At 37.5% G+C, this 24022-nt stretch overlaps 1 protein-coding gene across 6 annotated transcripts in view; it reads left to right on the forward strand.

The window, feature by feature from the left end:
* The window catches only part of NOP58 (NOP58 ribonucleoprotein), a 27800-nt gene that overhangs the window by 1920 nt on the left and 1858 nt on the right, over positions 1–24022 (forward strand). For 2 of the 6 annotated variants that reach the window (XM_005858235.2, XM_014528853.1), the window contains exons 2-13: positions 410–486; positions 3613–3665; positions 7185–7306; positions 8943–9079; positions 11416–11480; positions 12839–12973; positions 14172–14317; positions 15578–15704; positions 18011–18174; positions 19124–19258; positions 19556–19617; positions 21598–21731. In XM_005858235.2, coding sequence (XP_005858297.1) covers positions 410–486; positions 3613–3665; positions 7185–7306; positions 8943–9079; positions 11416–11480; positions 12839–12973; positions 14172–14317; positions 15578–15704; positions 18011–18174; positions 19124–19258; positions 19556–19617; positions 21598–21731 — 1357 coding nt within the window. Of the gene's footprint in view, positions 1–409; positions 487–1159; positions 1250–3612; positions 3666–3863; positions 3981–5712; positions 5735–7184; positions 7307–8942; positions 9080–11415; positions 11481–12838; positions 12974–14171; positions 14318–15577; positions 15705–18010; positions 18175–19123; positions 19259–19555; positions 19618–21597; positions 21732–24022 lie in introns of those variants that run through there. The other 4 variants (XM_005858237.2, XM_014528858.1, XM_014528863.1 and 1 more) reach the window with 4 other exon arrangements.

Here is a 24022-nt window from a genome sequence, read left to right on the forward strand (position 1 = left end):
CCAGTTATTAAATGTGCTACTTGAGCTACTAATTTGAAAATTTTATACTGGGTAAGAAAACTGGTTCATTATTTCAGAGGAAAAAAGTAACTTACACCATCCTCATTTTACATGTGCAGTTGTACTTGAAGTGTGTAGGTGTATGTGGGTGCCTAAGCTGTGCTTTTATTTATTTATCTATCGTTAATCCTCACCCAAGGATATTTTTTCCATTGATTTTTAGAGAGTGTGGAAGGGAGGGAGAGAGACAGAAGCAGTGATTGATATTGGGGGTGGGGGTGGTATGTGCCCTTTACTGGAATCTAACTCGGGACCCTTCAGTCTGAGGGCGACGCTCTAACAACTGAGCAACTGGCTAGGGCTAGCTAAGCTGTGCTATTTTTAAGAATTATTTAAATATTTATTACAGGTTTTGAATGAGAAGAAACTTCAAGAGGTTGATAGTTTGTGGAAAGAATTTGAAACTCCAGAGAAAGCAAATAAAATGTAAGTCACCTTGAAAATAAGAATGTAGCATTTCACATTTGTAGGGGTTCTTTTTACATACCCCTCCCCTCCGTTCACATAATTGTTATATTCATAACTTTTAAAATGTATTTCAGGAATGATACTGGTATGAGCCTAATTATTAGATTTCCTTATTTGGAGCATAAGCTATCTCTACTAGTTTTTATTAGTTTCAGACTAGATTGGGCAGCAACACAAAAGTACTTTTTCGTAAGTTCTTTCAAAGCATGAACTGATTGTGAATTAAGTATAAATTTCTGTTAAAAGTAATATTTGTCAAAAAGCATGGATTTAACTTTTAGTTTCTCTAAGTTAGTGTTATTCCAGTGTTTTTTTTTAACTTAATTTGAAGTTTATTCATTCTTTATGACTTCTACTTCCTAGCTCCCACTGGAGTAATAACTAGGTAGGACATCCTGAAAAGGTATACCTGAGTTCCCCAAGGTCTCTGGAGTAGAAAATAGAGAGTAATGATTTTTAGAGTGTGGAAGGGAGGGAGAGAGACAGAAGCAGTGATTGATATTGGGGGTGGGGGTGGTATGTGCCCTTTACTGGAATCTAACTCGGGACCCTTCAGTCTGAGGGAGACGCTCTAACAACTGAGCAACTGGCTAGGGCTAGCTAAGCTGTGCTATTTTTAAGAATTATTTAAATATTTATTACAGGTTTTGAATGAGAAGAAACTTCAAGAGGTTGATAGTTTGTGGAAAGAATTTGAAACTCCAGAGAAAGCAAATAAAATGTAAGTCACCTTGAAAATAAGAATGTAGCATTTCACATTTGTAGGGGTTCTTTTTACATACCCCTCCCCTCCGTTCACATAATTGTTATATTCATAACTTTTAAAATGTATTTCAGGAATGATACTGGTATGAGCCTAATTATTAGATTTCCTTATTTGGAGCATAAGCTATCTCTACTAGTTTTTATTAGTTTCAGACTAGATTGGGCAGCAACACAAAAGTACTTTTTCGTAAGTTCTTTCAAAGCATGAACTGATTGTGAATTAAGTATAAATTTCTGTTAAAAGTAATATTTGTCAAAAAGCATGGATTTAACTTTTAGTTTCTCTAAGTTAGTGTTATTCCAGTGTTTTTTTTTAACTTAATTTGAAGTTTATTCATTCTTTATGACTTCTACTTCCTAGCTCCCACTGGAGTAATAACTAGGTAGGACATCCTGAAAAGGTATACCTGAGTTCCCCAAGGTCTCTGGAGTAGAAAATAGAGAGTAATGTTGATGCCAGCTTAAGGAATGAGTGGTAAAGAGAGCTGGCTTTTCCTCGAGGTAGTCATGATGGCTTCCACCATCTGTGAATCACCTTTTGAAATAACCCATTTAGTGGATGTGGTCCTAGGAAGGACCTGACTAATATCTTGATACATGTGGATTTCGGTTATGTCGTTTCATAATTCACCTGCTAGTGCTAATAAAAACTCACAAGAATAGAAAAAAACTATTAAACCTTGCTAAAGATAAAGAGTGTTGAACCCAAAGAAATGTCATACTAAATAGTTCAGTGGTTCTCAACCTTCTAACCCTTTAAATACAGTTCCTCATGTTGTGACCCAACCATAAAATTATTTTCGTTGCTACTTCATAACTGTAATGTTGCTACTGTTATGAATCATAATGTAAATATCTGAGATGCAGGATGGTCTTAGGCAACCCTTGTGAAAGGGTTGTTCGACCGCCAAAGGGGTCACGACCCACAGGTTGAAAACCGCTGAAATAGAGAAACAAATACATAGTTCTAGCATTTGTAGTGGCAAAAACCCAAAATTTGAAATAATGCTCATTGGTACTGTAATTGTTGAATAAGTTTTTGTATATCTATAGATCTCTTACAAATCTAGAGAGTGGCCCATGATATACTGAGAAAACCATACTTCAAATTTTGTATAATGTGATCCCATTTTTGCCATGTTCTTGTGCATCTATATATGCATTTATGCAAATACAGAGAGGTATGAGCAAACGCCACTGCAGAAGGGTGCAAATAGGGGTGAGTGAGGTGGGACAGATGAAATTACTACTTTTTCTGTAAATCTTTGTATTGTTGGGTGTGTATTTAAGGGGCCAACAGGGTGTTTCTGACCAGGTAAGAAAAGCTTGCTTAAGATAATATTTTAGACACAATAGAAGACTGATTCATTCCCATTCATATTCTCTCTCTCTCTCTCTCTCTCTCTCTCTCTCTATTTCTCCCTCCTCCCTCCCTAAAATCCTCCCTCCCTAAAATATATTTTTATTGATTTCAGAGAGGAAGGGCGAGGAGGAGAGAGATAGAAACATCAATGATGAGAATCATTTATTGGCAGCCTCCTGCATGCCCCCTACTGGGGATTGAGCCCACAACCCGGGCATATGCCCTTGACCGGAATTGAACCTGGGACCCTTCTGTCCCCAGACTGATGCTCTGTCCACTGAGCCAAACTGGCTAGGGCTAATTTTCTCTTTTTAAAGGGATATATGCTTTAATTGGCTGGGTTAACTTGATTCATTGTTGTCAATGATGTATTCTTGTTGGAACTGAATCTAAGTGATCTCACTCAAATATTCGTCACTACCACTGAGACAGCAATGGATTAAATATATTTATTTCCATATGAAATGATGTTACTCTGCACATAAGTGTGGGAGAAAGAAGGGAGTAAAATTAAAATAAGGTTGACAGGAATCGGGTCTGACAATAAGCTGTTGTTTAATGGTATTTATACTGGAATGACAAATTAGTGTCATAAGATTCCTGGCCTAAGACGGACTCGCATGCCTTTTCTTAGGCATCTGAGTCTAGCTTTAAGCAACAGAGGTGATGTTGAAGCTTTAGCATCTTTCCTGTGGTTTAGATGTGGTAGCCAACCTCTTTGCTGTTGATTCCTTCAAAGCCTACAACCTTCTCTATAATAGTCCAAACATTACTAGCCTAACATTTAGAGGAACCGGTCATTTTGTGAAGAATATCTAACTTTGCACCCTGGTACCCTTTGGCAGGAACGTTTCTTTTATCAGTGCATGCTTTGGAAACAGTCCGACACCCTTTCCTGAATATGTGGCTTTTACAGAAATCAGTGTGCCTGCATGACATTTTTTTCTTTCTTCTAGAGTTAAGCTAAAACATTTTGAGAAATTTCAGGATACAGCAGAAGCATTAGCAGGTAAAGTCAAGGCTAGCTTTTTTTTGTTTTTAATCTTGGCAATTTGTTATCCTTATTAAAAAATTGTTTGCTTCAGTTGCCTGAGTTAACCTTATTCAATGTTGTCAATGATGCATTCTTTTCAGAACTGAATTTAAGTGATCTAACAAATTCGTCACTACCACTGAGACAACATTGAGTTAGCTTTTTTCACCATAGGGCTGGTTTCCCCCCATGTGATGAGAGCTGAGAAGTGGTTAAATTGATCTCCCTGTGGAAACCAACAGCATAATGCTAAAGCACAATTCAGTAAAAGCTGTTCTACAAGGGACCAAGGTAATGTGGTCAAGCACACAGCTCTGATCATTCTGCTACAATGGTAACGTTGAGAATAGCCAGCATTCCCAGTTGAAATAATAAAACAGCTCTCCAAGGATAACATTTTTAGTTTGAAAAAGCACAACATTATTGAAAGTTTTAGGAAAACTAATACCTTTAGGTTTGTGTTTGTTTATTATGAAACTACAGAGAGGCATAAGAGCTGTTACTTAAGGAGGCATGATTTTTTATGCTTTAGAAGAATGGATGGCTCATCCTTCAATTAGTCGTTCTGATAGGACAACAGACATATGTTAATAGGGTTTATTAACTTGACGTGGCTTCAGTAAGCAATTGGTTTTATACGTTGTTTTTTTAATATGAGGGGACACAAGACCAGATATAAAACCCTAATCATAAATTTTTCAGTTGCTTACATTCTATATCAAATCAGCCACCTACTTGAAGTATAATTTGAAAATGAAGGGCCATAAGTAAGGATGTGCCTTAATGAATTTGATAGACCCAAATAATTTGTTTCATCAGCCACAGGAGAAGGATATAGTTCTCTTGTGAAACTTAGGAATCCAACTAAATAAATATGCTGGATTTTTTTTTAAATATATTTTATTGATTTTTTACAGAGAGGAAGGGAGAGGGGATAGAGAGAAACATCGATGAGAGAGAAACATCGATCAGCTGCCTCCTGCACACCCCCTACTGGGGATGTGCCTGCAACCAAGGTACATGCCCTTGACCAGAATTGAACCTGGGACCCTTCAGTCCGCAGGCCGACGCTCCATCCACTGAGCCAAACCGGTTAGGGCAAATATGCTGGATTATTGATGGGCCATCCTAATCTTGGCAGAGGGGTGAGCTGAAGGAAGACCAATTTTTTAATTTTTAAAAATGGTTCTAGGGCTGCTAAATTGGTAATAAAAGCCTTATAGCGCCATAAAGCACAACTATTATAATTTTTTCCTGGGGAATTTTTTAAATACAGTTCTGTACATTATAGCTTTAAAATTAAATATGAGTAAATGCACTCGGATGCATTAGTCACATAGTAGAGTTGTAAAGAGCTGCAATCCCTGATTCTGAGTGGCCTCTCTTGAACTTATTTTGTATATAACCTCTTTAATCTTTTTGGGACATTTCTGACCAATCCTTATTAAATAAACTATTAAATGGATAGGTCCAACCTCTACCCAAACATGAAGCAAGTTTTTACTATAGCTAATATATTGATCACATAGAGTTTGTCAGATTTTGTATTCATCGTTCCAAAATCTTGAAACAAACCTGTGAAGTAGGTAATACCACTATTTTTCAGATGATAAAACTGAGGCTTCAGAAGAAGCACATTTCCCTACCAGGTTTTTGGTATTTCTTAAAATATTGTAAGATATATAGTGAAAATTCCATACGAGGCGAGAACCCTCTGACCCTCCCCTTAATCTAAGTTCCATGAAGGCAGAGACTGTTGTTTGCTCTCAAACCCCTAGATTCTAGCACATAAATATTTTGGGGTAAATGAATGAAAGTAGAAAGCTCTATCAGGAATCTGGTCACAGAAACCTCTACAATGCCTTTTCCCATCTGTTTTACCAGAAATTTTAACATTGCCTTATTACTAAGAACAGAGTTCTTCCTGAGAATTAAACTTCCCACTGCCTGTTACAAGGCAGTTTTGATGTGACAACGAAAATTCAGTGGTTGCAGATGTCAGACTATGCGTTAACACTCCATATTGTAAGAAAGCATCTGATGAGTTGTAATGTCAATTTATATTGGTCCCAGACGTTCAGATATGACTTTTGCGTGAAAAGGTTTATTTTTACACTTGGTCAAATTTTTAAGATATAAGATAAGTCTTCCAAATAGTCACAGTAAAATATGGGCCAACCTACATTTGGGCAAAGTGAGAACTACTAGGAGATACTAAACAGTGGCCAGTGGAGAAGATAAGTAGAGGGAAGACTCAGCAGCCCCTTTCCCTGTCACCATCTATATGTCATCTTTTTATTTATTTTTTAAATATATTTTATTGATTTTTTACATAGAGGAAGGGAGAGGGATAGAGAGTTAGAAACATCGATGAAAGAGAAACATCGATCTGCTGCCTCCTGCACACCCCCTACTGGGGAGGTGCCCGCAACCAAGGTACATGCCCTTGACCAGAATCGAACCTGGGACCCTTGAGTCCGCAGGCCGATGCTCTATCCACTGAGCCAAACTGGTTAGGGCTATATGTCATCTTTTTAAAGTGCATATGAACAGTAATTAATGAACTTTTTTATAAAGGGGGAGATCAATGTAAATGTTAGAATAGATCTAGAGTAGAGAGTTTTAAAGTATATTTCCCCTAACTTTTCCCCATTGACCCTTTCTAGTCTGCCCCCCCTAGAAATTTTTAATTATGTAAGGAAAGAATTCAACTCTTATTAGAAAGGTAAATTATTAAGGATTCAATATTGTACAAAATGTAAAAGGTTAGATCCCCCCAAAATAGGTTGAATCTTAGCTTTTTAGGGTGTAGAGAGCTGTGTGGTAGCCAAATGTTTTTGTCTTCACCTTTAATATTCCCAGGTAACAAATGAAATTGATGTGTAATTCAAATGAATGGAGATATTGTCAGGAGGAAAGAGCAAGTATCTGGATGACTAAATGCTTGCTTGGCCTTAGAAATTATAACAAACTTCCTTCCCACCAAGGCATACTTTAAATTCAACTAAAACTCAGACAAATATCAAAAGAGGTGTTAGTTCATGTGGGTGTAGACAATCTAAGTGTAGGTCTAAGGAAGGTGAGAGTTATAAAAGTAACAGATTTAAAGCTTAACCAAAATGAAAGCTGTCCCAAAATTGAACAGGCTGCCTTTGTAATAACTTTTCCATCGTTGGAGGTTTATAAGCCTGATGAAACCTGTGGATTGTGAATTAGCAAAGGTTAGGCCCCACTTCCATATGCTTACATAGCAGCAGAACCTTCCGTTTAACTCCTGGTTCTGGAGCAGAAATGAGGGCAGCAAGATCAGATGATGTTGTGAAATGTGTAACTTGTAAAACATGTTTATCATTTAATTGTAGAAATCATGTTAAATTTAGCCCTTTTGAAAGGGAGTGTATATTTTGTTTTATTTTTTAAATTTAAATAAGATCTTAAGCTCTTACAGTTAAAAATTTGAGCATTAACTCTTTTGTTTTTCTTTTTCCTGAAAAGCATTCACAGCTCTGATGGAGGGCAAAATCAACAAGCAACTGAAAAAAGTTTTGAAGAAAATAGTAAAAGAAGCTCATGAACCCCTGGCTGTAGCTGATGCTAAACTAGGAGGGGTCATAAAGGTAAAGTTACGGTTTTCTGTCGTGCTTCTAATCAGAACTCACCACACAGCATCTTGACTTTAAAGCTCGACCTTTGTAATGAGTTGTTCGTCATAAGTTCTCATACTTTATCTTTTTTCCCTAGGCTACATCATTGATTTCAATATGATTATCAGAGCTAAGCATGTATGTTCATTGTAGGAAATTCAAATACACCAAAAAAGATTTTTTTAAAAAAATAGCTTTAATCCTGCCACCTAGAGATTGTCTGTTAACCATTTGTGTATATTCTGCCATATTTTAGTTTAGGCACGTCCGTCGTCGCCCCCCCCCCCACCCCCCCAACGTTAATGGAGTCTTGACATTGCTTTTTTAGTGTACATGTTTGTTAGAAAACTTTAGTAGGGGGTAGAGTTGCTAGCAGTTAAACATAAAGTGAGAGTGGAAGGAAAGACTGAAAAAGTAGGCTCCCAAAAATGGAAAGCAGAACTGTTTGAGAGCCAGTTGTGATAGTTTGATCTTTGGAATTATTTTATGTTGTAGATCTTCTAGGTAGGAAAGTTAGAAATTTGAGTGTTTTTAAAGCCAGGATTATGAATTTAAGAGGTTTGTGTAAATAGGTTATTTCTAATATGATCAGGTCATGAAGTTTGCTGTGATGGTGTCAGTCTCTACCTTCATTCTTAGTTTATTTTTTTCTGTTAAAAACATTAACTGTTAGCTCTAGCTGGTTTGGCTCTGTGGATAGAGCATTGGCTGCGGACAGAAGGGTCCTGGGGTCGATTTCAGTCGAGGGCACTTGCCCGGATTGCAGGCTCAATTCCTAGTTAGGGGGTGTGCAGAAGGCAGCCTAGCAGTGATTCTCTCTAGTCATTAATGTTTCTATCTCTCCCTCTCTGAAATCAATACAAATTCATTTAATATAAATATTTTTAAAAACACTAACTTTTAGCGTAAGTATGTAAACAGACACGCAGAACGGCAAATTGCTTAATGGTGGGATTATGGGTAACTTAGTTTTTTCTTTTCAGTTTCTCCATTTAAAAAATTACACTGAATATTACTCATATGCATTCTAAGTATTTGTTTCTTAAACATGATGCAGTATATACAATTTTGTATGTTTGTATTTGATGGACTAGAGCTGTAGATTTGTATGACCGAGTTAGCAAATACACTTAATATGACAAAATGAAGGTATGGAAAACAAAATTTATTATCCTGTTTTAAGGGGTGTGTAAATACTTAAACTGTATTGTGAAGGTTTTTGTATGTGTGTATACATATTAACATGTATATATTTGGAGATCAGACAAGTTCAGGGTGGTATGGCCCAAAATGCTGGTGTTGGTTAGCACATGTATGTGTGTATTTGGCAGTACTTAAGGGATGCTAACATTTATCTGTAGGAAAAGGGCTTAAGGCTCAAATTTTTGTTTTTTATTTACTTATCCTAGAGCGCTATTGATTAAAATCTGTGTATGTTACCTTTATAATTTTTTAATTGCTCTTATAATTTTTAAAAGAAGATAAATAATAATAAGTAAGGTAGTAAAAGATTCCTCACACCAATAAAACACAGAAGTAGGTTAAACTGTATTTAACTTTTTATAATTTTTATTTATTTATTTAATACAAATGTTTCTCGTTTTTATAGGAAAAGCTGAATCTCAGTTGCATCCATAGTCCTGTTGTTAATGAACTTATGAGAGGAATTCGTTCACAGATGGATGGATTAATACCTGGGGTAGAGCCACGTGAAATGGCAGCTATGTGTCTTGGGTTGGCCCACAGGTGAGATTTACTGGAAAACAAAGTTGGCTTTTACTTAATAAACAATTATATGGTACTGTTCTAAGCACATTCTACGATTCTCATAATAATCAATAGTAGATCCCAAAGTCAGTACTGGCTGGTATCTTGATTTGAACCCAGACATTCTGGCTTTATTGCCTGAACTCTAAACCTCACCGTAGGCCTTTACCTCTCTGGTGTTGGATTCCACAACTCTTGGACTCACCCCCCCCCCACACACACACACACACACTTCTTATCTCTGCTGAATCATATGCTACTCCTCCATCTATTTACCATCTCCCAAACTTTTCTCATCTGCTATGGTCTCTTTCTTTTTTGTGTGTTAATCTCTGTTGCTTGTTTTACTCTGCTTTTTGGGGTTTTTTTTGTTTTGTTTTTTTATATTATTGTAGAGGAGACGGATAGAGAGATAGGAACATCGGTGAGAGACAATCATTGATCAGCTGCCTCCTGCACACCGCACACGGGGGATCGAGCCAGCAATCCGGGCATGTGCCCTGACCGGGAATCAACCCATAACCTCCTGGTTCATAGGTCGATGTTCAACCACTGAGCCATGCCGGTGACCTATCATATTTAACTAGAGTCCATTAGAACAGGAATTTGTGCTATGCTGCAGTAATGTGTTCCTGAAAAGCTAGGCATTCTGTAAAGTTGCATTAAAATAACAGGGTTTGTGAAGAAAAATAAGATTAAGGGTAGACTACTCAAAACTTAGGCAACCTTGTGAACAGAGCACTGTCAAAAACAATAGCCCTGAAAATATTAACAGTAAAACTGACATTAAATTTATACTAAAAGAATAATATAGTACACAAAAGTCTGTACCTTTGAACAAAAAATATTGAGCATAGATTGATGGAGGGTTAAAGCTCTGCTGACTTATAGAGATAAGTAAAATGCACAAAAGTCAGAAAGAACTTGGTAATAAACAATTCTAGGAGAGAACACATAGCTACACTGGGTCGAGTCAAGCTTGTCATTAAATTGGCACTGTGTGCAACAATGGTTCTCAATCACATATCCCTTAGAGCAGTGGTCGCCAACCTTTTCAGACCTCTGGTCTGCGGACCACCTGTTGGCAATCACTGCCTTAGAGGACATTGGGCAATGTGTAGAGACATACTTGGTTGTTACAACTTCAGATGGGGTCTGCTATTAATATATAATAGGTAGCCATGGCCGGGGGTGGAGGTGGGGTTTGCACAATAGTTAGAGCATCAGTCTGCGCACCAGAGGGTCTTGCGTTTGATTCCTAGTCAAGAGCATGTACCTGGGTTGCATGTTCAATCTCCGGCGGGGAGACAGGAGGGGCGAACAGTTGGTGTGTCTCACATCAATGTTTCTCTTTCTCCCTTCCTCCCTTCTCCCCTCCCTTCCACTCTCTGAAGAATCAGTGGGGAAAATATCCTCACTCCTCAGGTGAGGATTGTTAAAGATAGTAATACTATATAATGGGTAGAGTCCAGGGATATTGCTAAACATCCTACAATGAACAGAATAGCTCCCCTACCACAAAGACTATCGGGCCTATGAGGTTAATAGTGCCAAGATTAAGAAATCTTTATATACAGTACTAGAGGCCCAGTGCATGAAATTTGTGCACTGGTAGGGTCCCTAGCGGCTTCTCTCCCTTCCCCTGGCCACACTCCCCCTCCCCCCAGTAGGACTGCCGGTCGGGGACAATTTGGATACTACGCTTTTATTATATAGGATTATTCCTCCATAGCTTTCTGTTTTCAAGTGTTACCATGCTGCATTTTTTCCCCTTGCCTGCTGGTATAAGACATTAATATGCTATTAAAAGCCCTAACTGGTTTGGCTCAGTGGATAGAGCGTTGGGCTGCAGACTGAAGAGTCCCAGGTTCAATTCCTTCCGGTCAAGGGCATGTACCTTGGTTGCAGGCACATCCCCAGTAGGGCGTGTGCAGGAGGCAGCTGATCGATGTTTTTCTCTCATTGATGTTTCAAATTCTCTATCCCGCTCCCTTCCTGTCTGTAAAAAAATCAATAAAATATATTTTTAAGAAAGTGCTGTAAAAATAATCTGAATCAATATGACCTGTACTGTACAGCATTATTCTAGTTGTCATTCGTAAATGAATGTTACAGAACTATAGGTTATAGCAGGACAGATGTATTATTTTCTTCTTAAATGTGTATTTTCTGGTCTTGGAACTGATTTTCCCATTTAGAAAAAGTAAAACTAAAACTAGGTCTGAGGGAGGGATTTGGATTTTACAAGTTTTTAAGATGTTAATTAAATGCTTTTTATAGATGCTATCTTAATAATTTATCTTCCTTCTCCCCAGCTTGTCCCGGTATAGATTGAAATTTAGTGCTGATAAAGTGGACACAATGATTGTCCAGGCAATTTGTAAGTATAGTAAATGTGAGGTCTACTCTGTTCTGCATGGGTTTTTTTCCTACTATTAAAACTGTACCTTTTATAATTCTGTTGAGAAAGAGTAACTGGAAATTTTTCTTTTAAATATGTTTTTTTTTAAAATTGATTTTAGAGGGGAGAGGAGAGAAAAAAACATTGATTGGCTGCTTCCCACATGTATCCCGATCAGGTATTGAGCTCACAACCTGGGCATGTGCCCTGACTGGGAATCAAACCAGTGACCTCTTGGTGCTGGGGCGGACACTCAACCAACTAAGTCCCACTGGCCAGGGCATAACTAAAACTCTTAATAAGAAATTGGAGCCCCAGCTGGTTTGGCTCAGTGGATAGAGCATCGGCCTGTGGACTGAAGGGTCCCGGGTTCGATTCTGGTCAAGGGCACATGCCAGGGTTGTGGGCTCGATCCCCAGTGGAGGGCGTGCAGGAGGCAACCTATCAATGATTCTCTCTCATCATTGATGTTTCCGCCTCACTCGCCCTCTCCCTTCCTCTCTGAAATCAATAACAATATATTTTTTAAAAATTGGAAAATGCAGAATAGAAAAAGGAAAAACTACCCATAATTTAGACTAGTTGGAAATATGTGAATGACGTTATTAGTGTAAACCAATTCATTTGTTTTCCATGAAAAATGCTAAAACTATATGGGAACTGTATTGTGCTATGTTTTGCTATTTTCACTTGGTTTTATAATAGGTCATTCCATATTAAGTGATTTTTTGAAATACCAGTTTTAATTTTTCAATTTTAAAAAGTCCTTTAAACAGCAATTGCATTTCTGGGTATATACCCAAAAGAATTTAAAGCAGGTACTCAAACAGATACTTATACACCCCTGTTTATACAGCATTATTTACAATAGCCAAAAGATAGGAATAAACCATATGCCCGTTAACACATCTGTTATGTTATGTTAACAAACATAATGGTATATACACACCATGAAATAAGCATCCTTAAAAAGGAATGAAGTTCTAGTACATGCTATCTACAACAGAGATGAATTTTGAAAACATGCTAAGTGAAATAAGCCACACAAAAAAAAACCTTGTGTGGTTCCTAGAATAGGCAAATACATAGAGACAATAGAACAGATTACCAGGGCCTGGGGGAAGGTGAGGGTGGAGAGTTCATTAATAGGTACAGAGATTTAGTTTGGGATGGTGAAAGAGTTCTCTAGTGGTTGCACAACATTGTGAATGTACTTGATGCCACTGAAATGTACATTTGAAAATGGTTAAGTGATAAATTTTATGTGTATTTAGCACAATTTTTAAAATCCTTTTAAATTCCTATTTCCTTTTGTTTTTTATTTTAATCTGCTGCAGCCTTGTTGGATGATTTGGATAAAGAACTAAACAACTACATTATGCGGTGTAGAGAATGGTATGGCTGGCATTTCCCTGAATTAGGAAAAATTATTTCGGATAATTTGACATACTGCAAGTGTTTGCAGAAAGTTGGTGAGTTAACTTTATGCTTTAAGGCATTGAAAAAGATGAGTTACAATTTTTTTTCTTAACAATCTTCCCAGAGTTTTTTACAACTAAAATTATGTTTTAGGCGTGTAGCCATATTAATATCTGTTAGATTTCAAAAACAAATTTAATATATTTTACTGATTTTTTTACAGAGAGGAAGGGAGAGGGATAGAGAGCTAGAAACATCGATGAGAGAGAAACATCGATCAGCTGCCTCCTGCACACCCCCTACTGGGGATGTGCCCGCAACCAAGGTGCATGCCCTTGACCGGAATCGAACCTGGGACCCTTGAGTCCGCAGGCCAATGCTCCATCCACTGAGCCAAACCGGTTAGGGCTTAACTTTTATTTTTAAGGCCTGTGCAACAACGTGGGTCTCTAATTTTTCTTTAAAAGCTTCTTCTGGTGAATATGTCTCATAATGAATTTGCCATTAATAGGGGCAACTATAGACTGGTGATATCCATAATTAATATTAAACATGATATTGCTATCTGTGTTTTTAGTGTTATAGTCTATATCAATTATATCAATAATATAGTAATATTAGTAGAAGATGCTGAATTTTTTAAAAATGTATTTTATTGATTTTTTACAGAGAGGAAGGGAGAGAGATAGAGAGTTAGAAACATCAATGAGCAAGAAACATCGATCAGCTGCCTCCTGCCCATCTCCTACTGGGGATGTGCCCGCAACCCAGGTACATGCCCTTGACCGGAATCGAACCCGGGACCCTTCAGTCCGCAGGCCGACGCTCTATCCACTGAGCCAAACCGGTTTCGGCGAAGATGCTGAATATTAATAAATGAGTTACTTGGCTCAATATATTGTCCCAAGAATTTATGGCCCTAGCTTCTATATAACCTTAACTACAGATTGTCTGTCACAATGTTAGTTCTATTGAAGGGGATATTTTGGGCTTTGTGTTGGTGGTGGGTTTTTCTTGTTTTCTTATTTCTTTTATTTATTTGTTTCTTGAGGGAGGTGATGGGGAGAGATTTTACTCTCTAAAATTAAACCTTTACATAAAGAAAATTACTAGGCCAAATGTGTTTGCTTTTTGTTTTTGTTTAGGCACCTTTTGCATTGGCTTATCTCTACCCTTTTTTGGACTGTTTGGTGGTTTTTGTATAATTTATTCAAAAGTGATTCTCCCTCATCCCCTGCAAACATTCCATAGGTGATAGAAAGAATTATGCTTCGGCCCAACTTTCTGAATTACTGCCAGAGGAAGTTGAAGCAGAAGTGAAAGCAGCTGCAGAGATATCTATGGGAACAGAGGTTTCAGAAGAAGATATTTGCAACATTCTGCATCTCTGCACTCAGGTAAACTGCACATAGAGAAACTAGTTGTGGTGATACCAGCACTGTAATAATTTTCTGATGGCAATGATGATTTTTAAACTTATTGTTCACCTGATAAATAAATATGAGGGTGTTCAGTCACTACCTCATCTGATACCATCTTGATTTATATACTTGAAGGGGGAAATATATACTAAAATGAAATTAAGAGTGCTGTCCTGGCCATTATGGCTCAGTTGGTTGGAGTGTTGTCCCATACACTGAAAGGTTGCGGGTTCGATTTCCAGCTGCAGTCTCGGATGTGTGCTGAGGGCAACCGATTGATGTTTCTCTCTCACATGGGTGTTTCCCTCTTGCTTTCCCTTCCCTTCTCTAAAAAATCAATGAACACATGTCCCCAGGTGAGGATTTTTTTTTTTTTAATATATATTTTATTGATTTTTTACAGAGAGGAAGAGAGAGGGAGAGTTAGAAACATCGATGAGAGAGAAACATGGATCAGCTGCTTCCTGCACACCCCCTACTGGGGATGTGCCCGAAACCAAGGTACATGCTCTTGACTGGAATCGAACCTGGGACCTTTCAGTCCGCAGGCCAACGCTCTATCCACTGAGCAAACCGGTTAGGGCGAGGATTTTTTTTTTTAAGTACTAATTTATTTGTGTTTTTGCATTGTCAGAATAATGATTATTAATTCATTAAGAAGGCAGAGAAGGATAGCTTGAGTTACTTTAACTTTTATGTCTATAGCCTGTAGTGATTTTTCCCCCCTTTCCTTTGGAAATAGCTGTACAAGAATCAGAGGGTGACACAAATATCTAATCCTTGGAGGTTTTTAAAAATAACAGTAATAATTGGCTAACAGTTTACATATATATGTTATTATTATTGAATTTCAGAGAGGAAGGGAGAGGGGAGAGATAGAAACATCAATGATAAGAGAGAATCATTGATCAGCTACCTCCTGCATGCCCTCTACTGGGGATGGAGCCCGCAAATTGGGCATGTGCCCTTGACCAGAATCGAATCCGGGACACTTCAGTCCGCAGACCGACGCTCTATCCACTGAGCCAAACCAGCTAGAGCTTGGCTAGCATTTTCAGTTTATTAAGTTGTTTACATAAGTTATGTAATAAAAATCTTCACAGCAGCCCTTTTATAGGAAACAGGTATGCAATGACTAGTTCTATGATAGATATAAGACTCTGAGGTTTTAGACATGTAAATTTTAAATTGTACTCTTAATCATTTATGAGTTAATCATTTTGGTCCTTATACTAGGTGATTGAAATCTCAGAATATAGAACACAGCTCTATGAATACCTACAAAATCGAATGATGGCCATTGCACCCAATGTCACAGTCATGGTTGGAGAATTAGTTGGAGCACGGCTCATTGCTCATGCAGGTGATGATTTTAATGTAATTTGTAATATGGGTATTGAGTATTTTTCTAGCAAGGGTTTTTTTTTTATCTTTAAACTACAGTTATTAAAGAAATTAAATAATAAATAGAGCTAGGTAATATGTGGATGAGGGCTAAGGACCAGTGTTCGATGATGATTTTTACTTGTATGCCTGATTTCCTTTGGGATAATGAAGGCATCTTTAGTCACTACCTCTTCTGAGACACTTGTCCATTGTCAGAAGTTTTGCTGTTAATTAGAATAATCAGATGAATACAGGAGGATGCAATCAGTTAACATTTTATAATAAAAAGTCATCAACTATGGTTACCAGCGGGGGGCTCGTAAGCTGGGTGAAAAAGATGAAAGAATTAAGAGGTACAAATTGGTAGTTACAAGATAGTCCCAAGAAAGTAAAAGAGCATAGGGAATGTAGTCAGTAATACTATAACTATGTATGGTGCCAGGTTGGTACTTAAATATCTGGTGAACATTTTGTAAAGTATATGATTGTCTAACTATTTGTGTAATGTATGTGATTGTTGTACATCTGAAAGTAATACAAAATAACACTGAAGGTCAACTTTAATTGGAAAATAAAATTACCGGCCACCCTGGCTCAATTGGTTGAACATCAATAGTCCTGTATAATGAAGGGCTCCCAGTAAGACTCCCTGTCAGGGTATATACCTGGGTATCGGGTTGAATCCCTGGTTGGGGCACATTCAGAAGGCAATCAATTGATGTTTATCATTCTCTCCCTCCCTCCTCCTAAGCATGTTCTCAGGTAAGGATTATAGAAAGAAAATTTGAAAACTGATTGGATCAAAATTTGAATACTTTTGAGAAATCACAGCAGGTGATGATGCTACAGTCCTGCCCTACTGTATGAAAGGAATACAGTCTGAGAAACTGGTCATTGTTAGGCCATTTCAACATTGTACGAACATCATAGAGTGCACTTACACAGACCTAGATTGTGTAGCCTCCTACACTGCTGTCATATATGTGGTCTATTGTTGACGGAAATGTCAGACTATATAAGCCTTGATCAAGAATGTGTTTCACAATTGAATATGCTGTTGTATATTTTAATATATTTGACATGCAAAAACATTTTAAATAAGGAACTTATAATAAAACTCATGTGTATATGGTGGTATCGTAAAGATGGGTGCTTCAAAAACTATGTAAATGAATACTTTTAAATATAGTAAGGTGTTGGTTCATTATTTTATATTATTGGAGATGTAATGATCCATCACAGATCTTAATATGTCACCTACAGCAAAGTGTTTAAACTAGAATAGATACTTCATTGGTTAAATATGTCATCAAATATCCTCAGTTGTAAGGATAGAATCATTTGGGATGGTTTTGTTGTCTGCACCCAAAATTTCATAGGTTTATCTAAATTTTAGCAGATCTAACAAAGCAGCAACTTTTCATACCCAATTTGTGTACTTATAAGCATATCTCCTCATCCATATCTTAACCAGTGGTAAATAAAAGTGTTTGGAGTTTATCACATGGTTCTATAAGGTGTCCTAATAAGTTTCCATTTACTTTTATGGGATTGTTGTGTGTTTTTTTCATATCTGAAGTATATTTGATATCCAAAATCTCAAAAAACAGAGACTAGATTGAGGGTTGTCTGTAAATACGTATGTTTATATTTATACTAGAGGCCTGGTGCACAAAAATCATGCACTCAGGGGGGTGGTCCCTCAGCTGAGATTGCTAGAGGGTGCAGGCCAGGCCGAGGGACCCCACTGGGGCACGATCAAGGCCCGGGAGGGACTGTGGGAGAACTCCAGGGTGTGTCCGGCCCATTTCGCTCAGTTTCTATCACCTGGACCCCAGCAGCCAAGCTCACCTACAGGTTGGAGCAGCTGCCCCCCTGGTGGTGAGTCATAGTGAGCAGTTGAGGGGCCTTAGCATATTATGCTTTGATTGAACGAACGACCAGACACTTAGCATATTAGGCTTTTATTGTATAGGATCTTGTGGTATGCTAATGGAATGCAAAATAATAAAACCCTTTCTCAGGCAAATATGTAAAAATTGAACAAGCTCAATCTTCAGTTTGTCACAGGCATTCATCATATACTTTTGCTTGTGATGCTAATGGAAGAATCACAAATGCTGAGGCATCAGGGTTTTTAGGAAATTCTAGACTTAGAAAATTTTCGTATTACATCAGATTATTATTCTGGTGGCTGTAATACCAGACTGTAGGTTCTGTGTTTAATGCATGGGACTTTGAAATAATTAAAAAGTGATTGTAGCTACTTCTTTTCTCTTGAAGGTTCTCTTTTGAATTTGGCCAAACATGCAGCTTCCACAGTTCAGATTCTTGGAGCAGAAAAAGCACTCTTCAGAGCTCTAAAGTCTAGACGGGATACCCCTAAGTATGGTCTCATTTATCACGCTTCGCTCGTAGGCCAGACAAGTCCCAAACACAAGGGAAAGGTGAGTTAGAGTTTTCCTGAGGTAGACTTTCTCTTTTTTTTCTCCAAACAACTCATTTTTCCTCATACTCTATAGTATGCAATAAATCTTTCTATTCTCATTAAATAGAGAATGGTGAATTCTTTACATTTAAAAAATGCACTCTGGCCTGACTGGTTTGGCTCAATGGATAGAGCGTCGGCCTGGGGACTCAAGGGTCCCAGGTTCAATTCCGGTCAAGGGCATGTACCTTGGTTGCAGGCACATACCCAATAGGGAGTGTGCAGGAGGCAGCTGATCAATGTTTCTCTCTCATCGATGTTTCTAACTCTCTATCCCTCTTCCTTCCTCTCTGTAAGAAATCAATAAAATATATATTTTTTTAAAAATGCACTCTGTATACTGAAAGAACAGGTTTAAAGAAAGTACTTTTGGTCCTATTAAAGCCATCTTATTTCCTGTGTCATTATTTTCATAGGAATCACCCATTGGTAAGGGGTACATCAAAAGTGTTCACAGTGGCAGGAAACCAACTTAGCATCAATTTTATAACTTTGCGAATTATAAAAAGAAAAGCCCTGTGCAGTGATGTGTCTATTTTGTAGGGCAAATATTTTAAAAGAAACTAAAATTTTATAACATTCAGAGCAAAGTGTTAGCAATAAAGAGTTTGGTAAAATAAAATGTTAATTAGCTTGAAAAGGGGACTGCACTTTTTCTGGTTGTCCTCATGTAGAATTAATATCAGTGAGTAGAAACTAAAGGAGGGCATTAGCAGAATAGTTTGAACTGGTTTTAGACACAACTACTAAAGATCTTTTTATCCACCAAAACGATGGTGGTTAATATTGCAGCAAAGATTTAAATATAAGATAGGTGGCTTGAGTTGTATGATTCAAAATGCTTTTGTAATTCCTGGTTTAAAGAAAATCCTAGCATGAATATTTCTAACTTCAAGTTCTCTATTTAGATTTCTCGAATGTTGGCAGCCAAAACGGTTTTGGCTATCCGGTATGATGCTTTTGGTGAAGATTCCAGTTCTGCGATGGGAGTTGAGAACAGAGCCAAATTAGAGGCCAGGTTGAGGGCCATTGAAGATAGAGGGGTAAGAAACACACCCTGCCTATTGCAGAAGTGTTACCTGTTAAAAGTTAATCAACTATGAGAAGGTTATATACTTAATTCACCTGCTAAACAGTTTTGTTTTTGTTTAATCTTTATTGTTAAAGTATTACATATGTCCCCCTTTTTCCCCCATTGACCTCTTTAAACAGTATTGTGATACATTTCAGTTTTCTTTATGTGTCTACTTTTGACAATTTCCCTTATATTTAATAAGAATTGATGTATTAGAGTATATACTATAAGATCTTATCTTAGAAAATAATTTTTCTTTTCTTAGATAAGGAAAATAAGTGGGACAGGAAAGGCATTAGCAAAAGCAGAAAAATATGAACATAAAAGGTGAGTACATGTGGGGGAGATGGAGGACAGTTCCTGTTTATTTAAATGTTAATTGTTGACAGCACGTTTTTATTGTTGTTGTTATTATTATTATTATTAACTGAAGCACCTCAATGCCATCCCCCCTTTTTTTTGCATTTATAGTTTTTCATATTCAGTCCTGTTTTTTAATCAAATACACACATTTATATTGTTGTAATAAGTACATATTGTATATTTGTTTGACTTTTTTAATATTTACCCTACTCATTTCCAAATATTGATAGTAAATATTTGGCATTCATAGTTCCTGTATAGTATACAATTTATCAAAAAGAAAATTCAGAGTTAAACAACATCTATATTTTTAAAAAGAGACAAAAGAAAAGTCTAAAAATAAAAATGGCTAAGACACATGATTAAGTATTCACACCTAACCGTAAAATTTATAAAAGATATGTGTGGGGAGAGGTGTTCTGGTTATTATTTGAGGTGATGCTTAATACTGACAGGGTTGTGATGATGGAAGTAGAATGAATGCAGGACAGCTTTTCTGAGAAGCAGTTAGATAGTATGCATCAAGAGCCTTAAAAATGTTTCTAGTCATTAACCCATAAATTCTACTTTTAGGAATCTTGTAATTCTTTAAGAATTTTAATAAGAAATGGGTGGGGAAAGCAATATACAGTATATCACAGTTATAAGTATATGTATTTAAATATACACATTCAGAAAAATGGTTTTATTCTGGAAAGAAACCTTATGTATTCAGTATGGACATTAATGTGTGTGTGTGTGGTTTTTTTTAATGTGTTTATTTAATTTAGAGAAAAAGGAAGGGAGAGGGATGGAGAGATAGAAACATCAATGAGAGAAACATCCTGCACACCCCCTACTGGGGATCGAGCCTGCAATCTGGGCATGTGCCCTGTACTAGGAATAGAACCAGTGACCTCTTGGTTCACAGGTTACTACTCAACCACTGGGCCACACTGGCTAGGCATTAATGTTTTCTTTTATAGTTTGTAAATTTTCCAAATTTCTCAGTTGACAAATGTAGATCTTTGTTTTTAAATTACGGTTTTAATTTTTAACCTCTAAAAGTTAGTCATTAGCCTACAACTCAAGAAACAGACGATTCTTTAGCTTGTTTTGTATAAATTTTTAATATTCTATGCTTACAACTTTAAACACATGCACTTAAAACACTAATTATGAGATTTATGTCACAATTTAGCACTCCTTCCATTTTTTTTTCTTTCTGCTACGTTAGAACCAAAGCAATCGTTGGGTTTTAAGGATTTATGCATAGATATATCCCCCTCTTGTTCCTCTACTTTTGGGGCTCTTGAGATGAGCCTTCTGTATTAAACTTGATTGAGATCATTTGGTTTGGTTTGGTTTTCATTGAATTACTTTATATTGTAAAACCTAAATTGATTCAGTTTTTACTTTCCTGGTATAATGATTTGGTGTAAAGAGATTTTTTTCCCCTATGCTGATTGAAATTTATTTATTTATTTGTTTGTTAGTTGATCCTCACCCGAGGATATTTTTTTCATTGATTTTTAGAGAAAGTGGAAGGGAGGTGATGGGCGGGGGGGGGAGATGTGGATATGAGAGAGAATGCATCTTGTATGCACCCCGACCAGGGCCAGGGATCGAACCTGCAACCCAGGACATAGCCCTTAACAGGGAATCAAACCCACGATGCTCTAACTGCCTCACTGGCCAGGGATAAATATTTTTATACACTGTAGTCACTTGATTCAGACTTCATTTAGCTTACCACTTCTCTTGAAGTGTGATTAACCTTCCTGGAAAATATTAAAACACTCTACCTTTTTGGAAACTTAGTTTTCATAAACTGCCCAAAGCCACTAAACTGAAACAGCATTTTATGCTTATGTGTTATCTAATAGCATTTCTTTTAAACCTCTATAGGATTATTTTAGTTACAGATATTTGTAGAGATTTTCTTAAATTCCTTGATTCTTTCAGTGAAGTGAAGACTTATGATCCTTCTGGTGACTCCACACTGCCAACCTGTTCTAAAAAACGCAAGATAGAACAGGTAGATCAAGAGGATGAAATAATTGAAAAGAAGGCAAAAAAAGCTAAGGTTAAAATTAAAGGTTAGTTTGAATTTTTAAATGTCATTTATACTCTTATTCCTTAAGTACAGACTTCATAAGTCTTGGTAAAATTTGTGCCATTGAACCTTATTGTGAAATCATCCATATTGAAAGTTAGTGTTATTTTAATAAGCCATCGTGTTCTCTGAGAATAGTTAGGACATTGTAAAATTTATCAGATTTCATAGGGGTTCATTTCTATGAACATGTGGAATTGTTTATTACACTAAGTATATCAAACCAAAACTTTGGTTTCTACCACATGAACTGTTTTGAAAATCAGCTTAAAATGGAAAAAAAAAAAAATACGCCATTTCTAAATGAGTTATTTAGATCTTTTTGTTACATGGTTAAATGTAGGATTGAGCCAGCCAGAGGTGTTTTTCTCTCTTACATTGAATGGACTAGAGTGCTAATATACTATCAGCCTACCATCTTAGTAATGCTATTTAAAAGGGGCTCTCCAGCCCTGGCTGGCATAGCTCAGTGGTTAGAACATTAGCCTGATCACCAAAGGATTGGGTTTCGGGGTTTGTTCCCAGTCAGGACTAGTGTGGGAGGCAACCAGTTGATGTGTCTCTCTCACATAGATATTTCTCTCTCTATCCCCCTCCCCCCCAACCTTTTTATTCTCTCTGAAAAGCAATGGAAAAAAGTACTCTCAGGTGAGGATTAACTAAAAAAATGAAACGTGTTCTCTAGCTAGGCTGGTGTGTTTCAGTGGTTGAGCATTCACCTATAAACCACAAGGTCACGGTTCAGTTCCTGGTCAGGGCACATGCCAGAGTTGCAGGCTCGATTCCTGGTAGTAGGCATGCAGGAGGCAGCCGATCAATGATTCTCTCTCATCATTGATGTTTCTATCTCTCGAGGAAGGTAGAGGGAGAGATAGATAGAAACATCAATGATGAGAGAGAATCATTGATCGTCTGCCTCCTGCACGCCCAGTATGGGGGCGTGGGGGGTGAGCCCGCAACCCCGGCATGTGCCCTTGGACCGTAATTGAACCTGGGACCCTTTAGTCTGCAGGCCAATGCTCTATCCACTGAGCCAAATCAGCTAGGGCTAAAATTTAAAAATAGTCCTGGCCGAGTAGCTCAGTTGATTAGAGCATCATCCCCATACACCAAGGTTGTGGGTTCAGTCCCCTGTCAGGGCACATACAGGAATCAACCAATGATGTTTCTCTCCCTCTCTCCCTCTCTCTCTTTCTCTCTCTCTCTCTCTCTCTCTCTCTACCCCTCTCCTCCCTCCCTCTTTCTCTTTAAAATAAATATATAATATTTAAAAATAAATAAAAATAACAGGTGCTCTCCAGCCTGGCCGTTGTGACTCAGTGGTTGAGCCATAGATCCATGAACCAGGAGGTCATGGTTTGTTTCCCGGTCAGGGCACATGCCTGGATTGTGAGCTTCATCCCCAGTAGGGGGTGTGCAAAATGCAGCCAATTGATGATTCTCACACTGATGTATGTATCTCTCTGAAATCAAAAGGGGGGTGGGGGCTGGCGTGGCTCAGTGGTTGAGTGTTGGCCTATGATCCAGGAGGTCACTGGTTCGATTCCCAGTTAGGGCACATTCCTGGGTTGCAGGCTTAATCCCCAGTGGGGGGCGTGTGGGAGGCAGCCTATCAATGATTCTCTCTCATTGATGTTTCTTTCTGCCTCTCCCTCTCTGAAATCAATAAAAATATTAAAAAGAAAAAGGAAAAAAAATCTCCAGTATACTAGGCTGTCTTGCAAGTATCCCTTTTTATTAGCTGGACCTATGTTGAGTGCCTACCACATAATCTAGCAAGACAAGCATTAAAGCAATGCCTGGTTTAATTTTTGGTTTCTAAATAGCTCAGTGGTCAAAAGTATACTGTGAACAAATGTGGGCTCCTGCCCTAGATGAAGAAAACATTTAACTCCTATGCTTCTATTTTTTTATTGAACAATAAGGAGATCTCTCAATTCATTAGTAGCTTTTGAAAGCACCAAACTCCAGATATGTATCTTCACTTAGATACCCAATACGCCTTTCAAACTTAACATTTATGGATTCTTGCCACTTCTACTCTGTTGCTTATCTTTGAATTGTGTTCTCTTATAACCCAATGTATTCTTGTAGCAGATCTTCTTGATTCTACTTTGAAAATATGTCCAGAATCTAACCACCTATCATACCTACCACTTCTTAATGTAACAGCCACACTGGCTCTTCTTGTTATTCATTGAACCTGCCATCCACCCCTTTCTTCCAAAATAACCTTAGCATTTGTTCTACCTGGAATATTTCCCTCAGGATTCA

The sequence above is a fragment of the Myotis brandtii genome, unplaced genomic scaffold (assembly GCF_000412655.1).
Source record: "Myotis brandtii unplaced genomic scaffold, ASM41265v1 scaffold1162, whole genome shotgun sequence".
Lineage (NCBI taxonomy): Eukaryota > Metazoa > Chordata > Mammalia > Chiroptera > Vespertilionidae > Myotis > Myotis brandtii.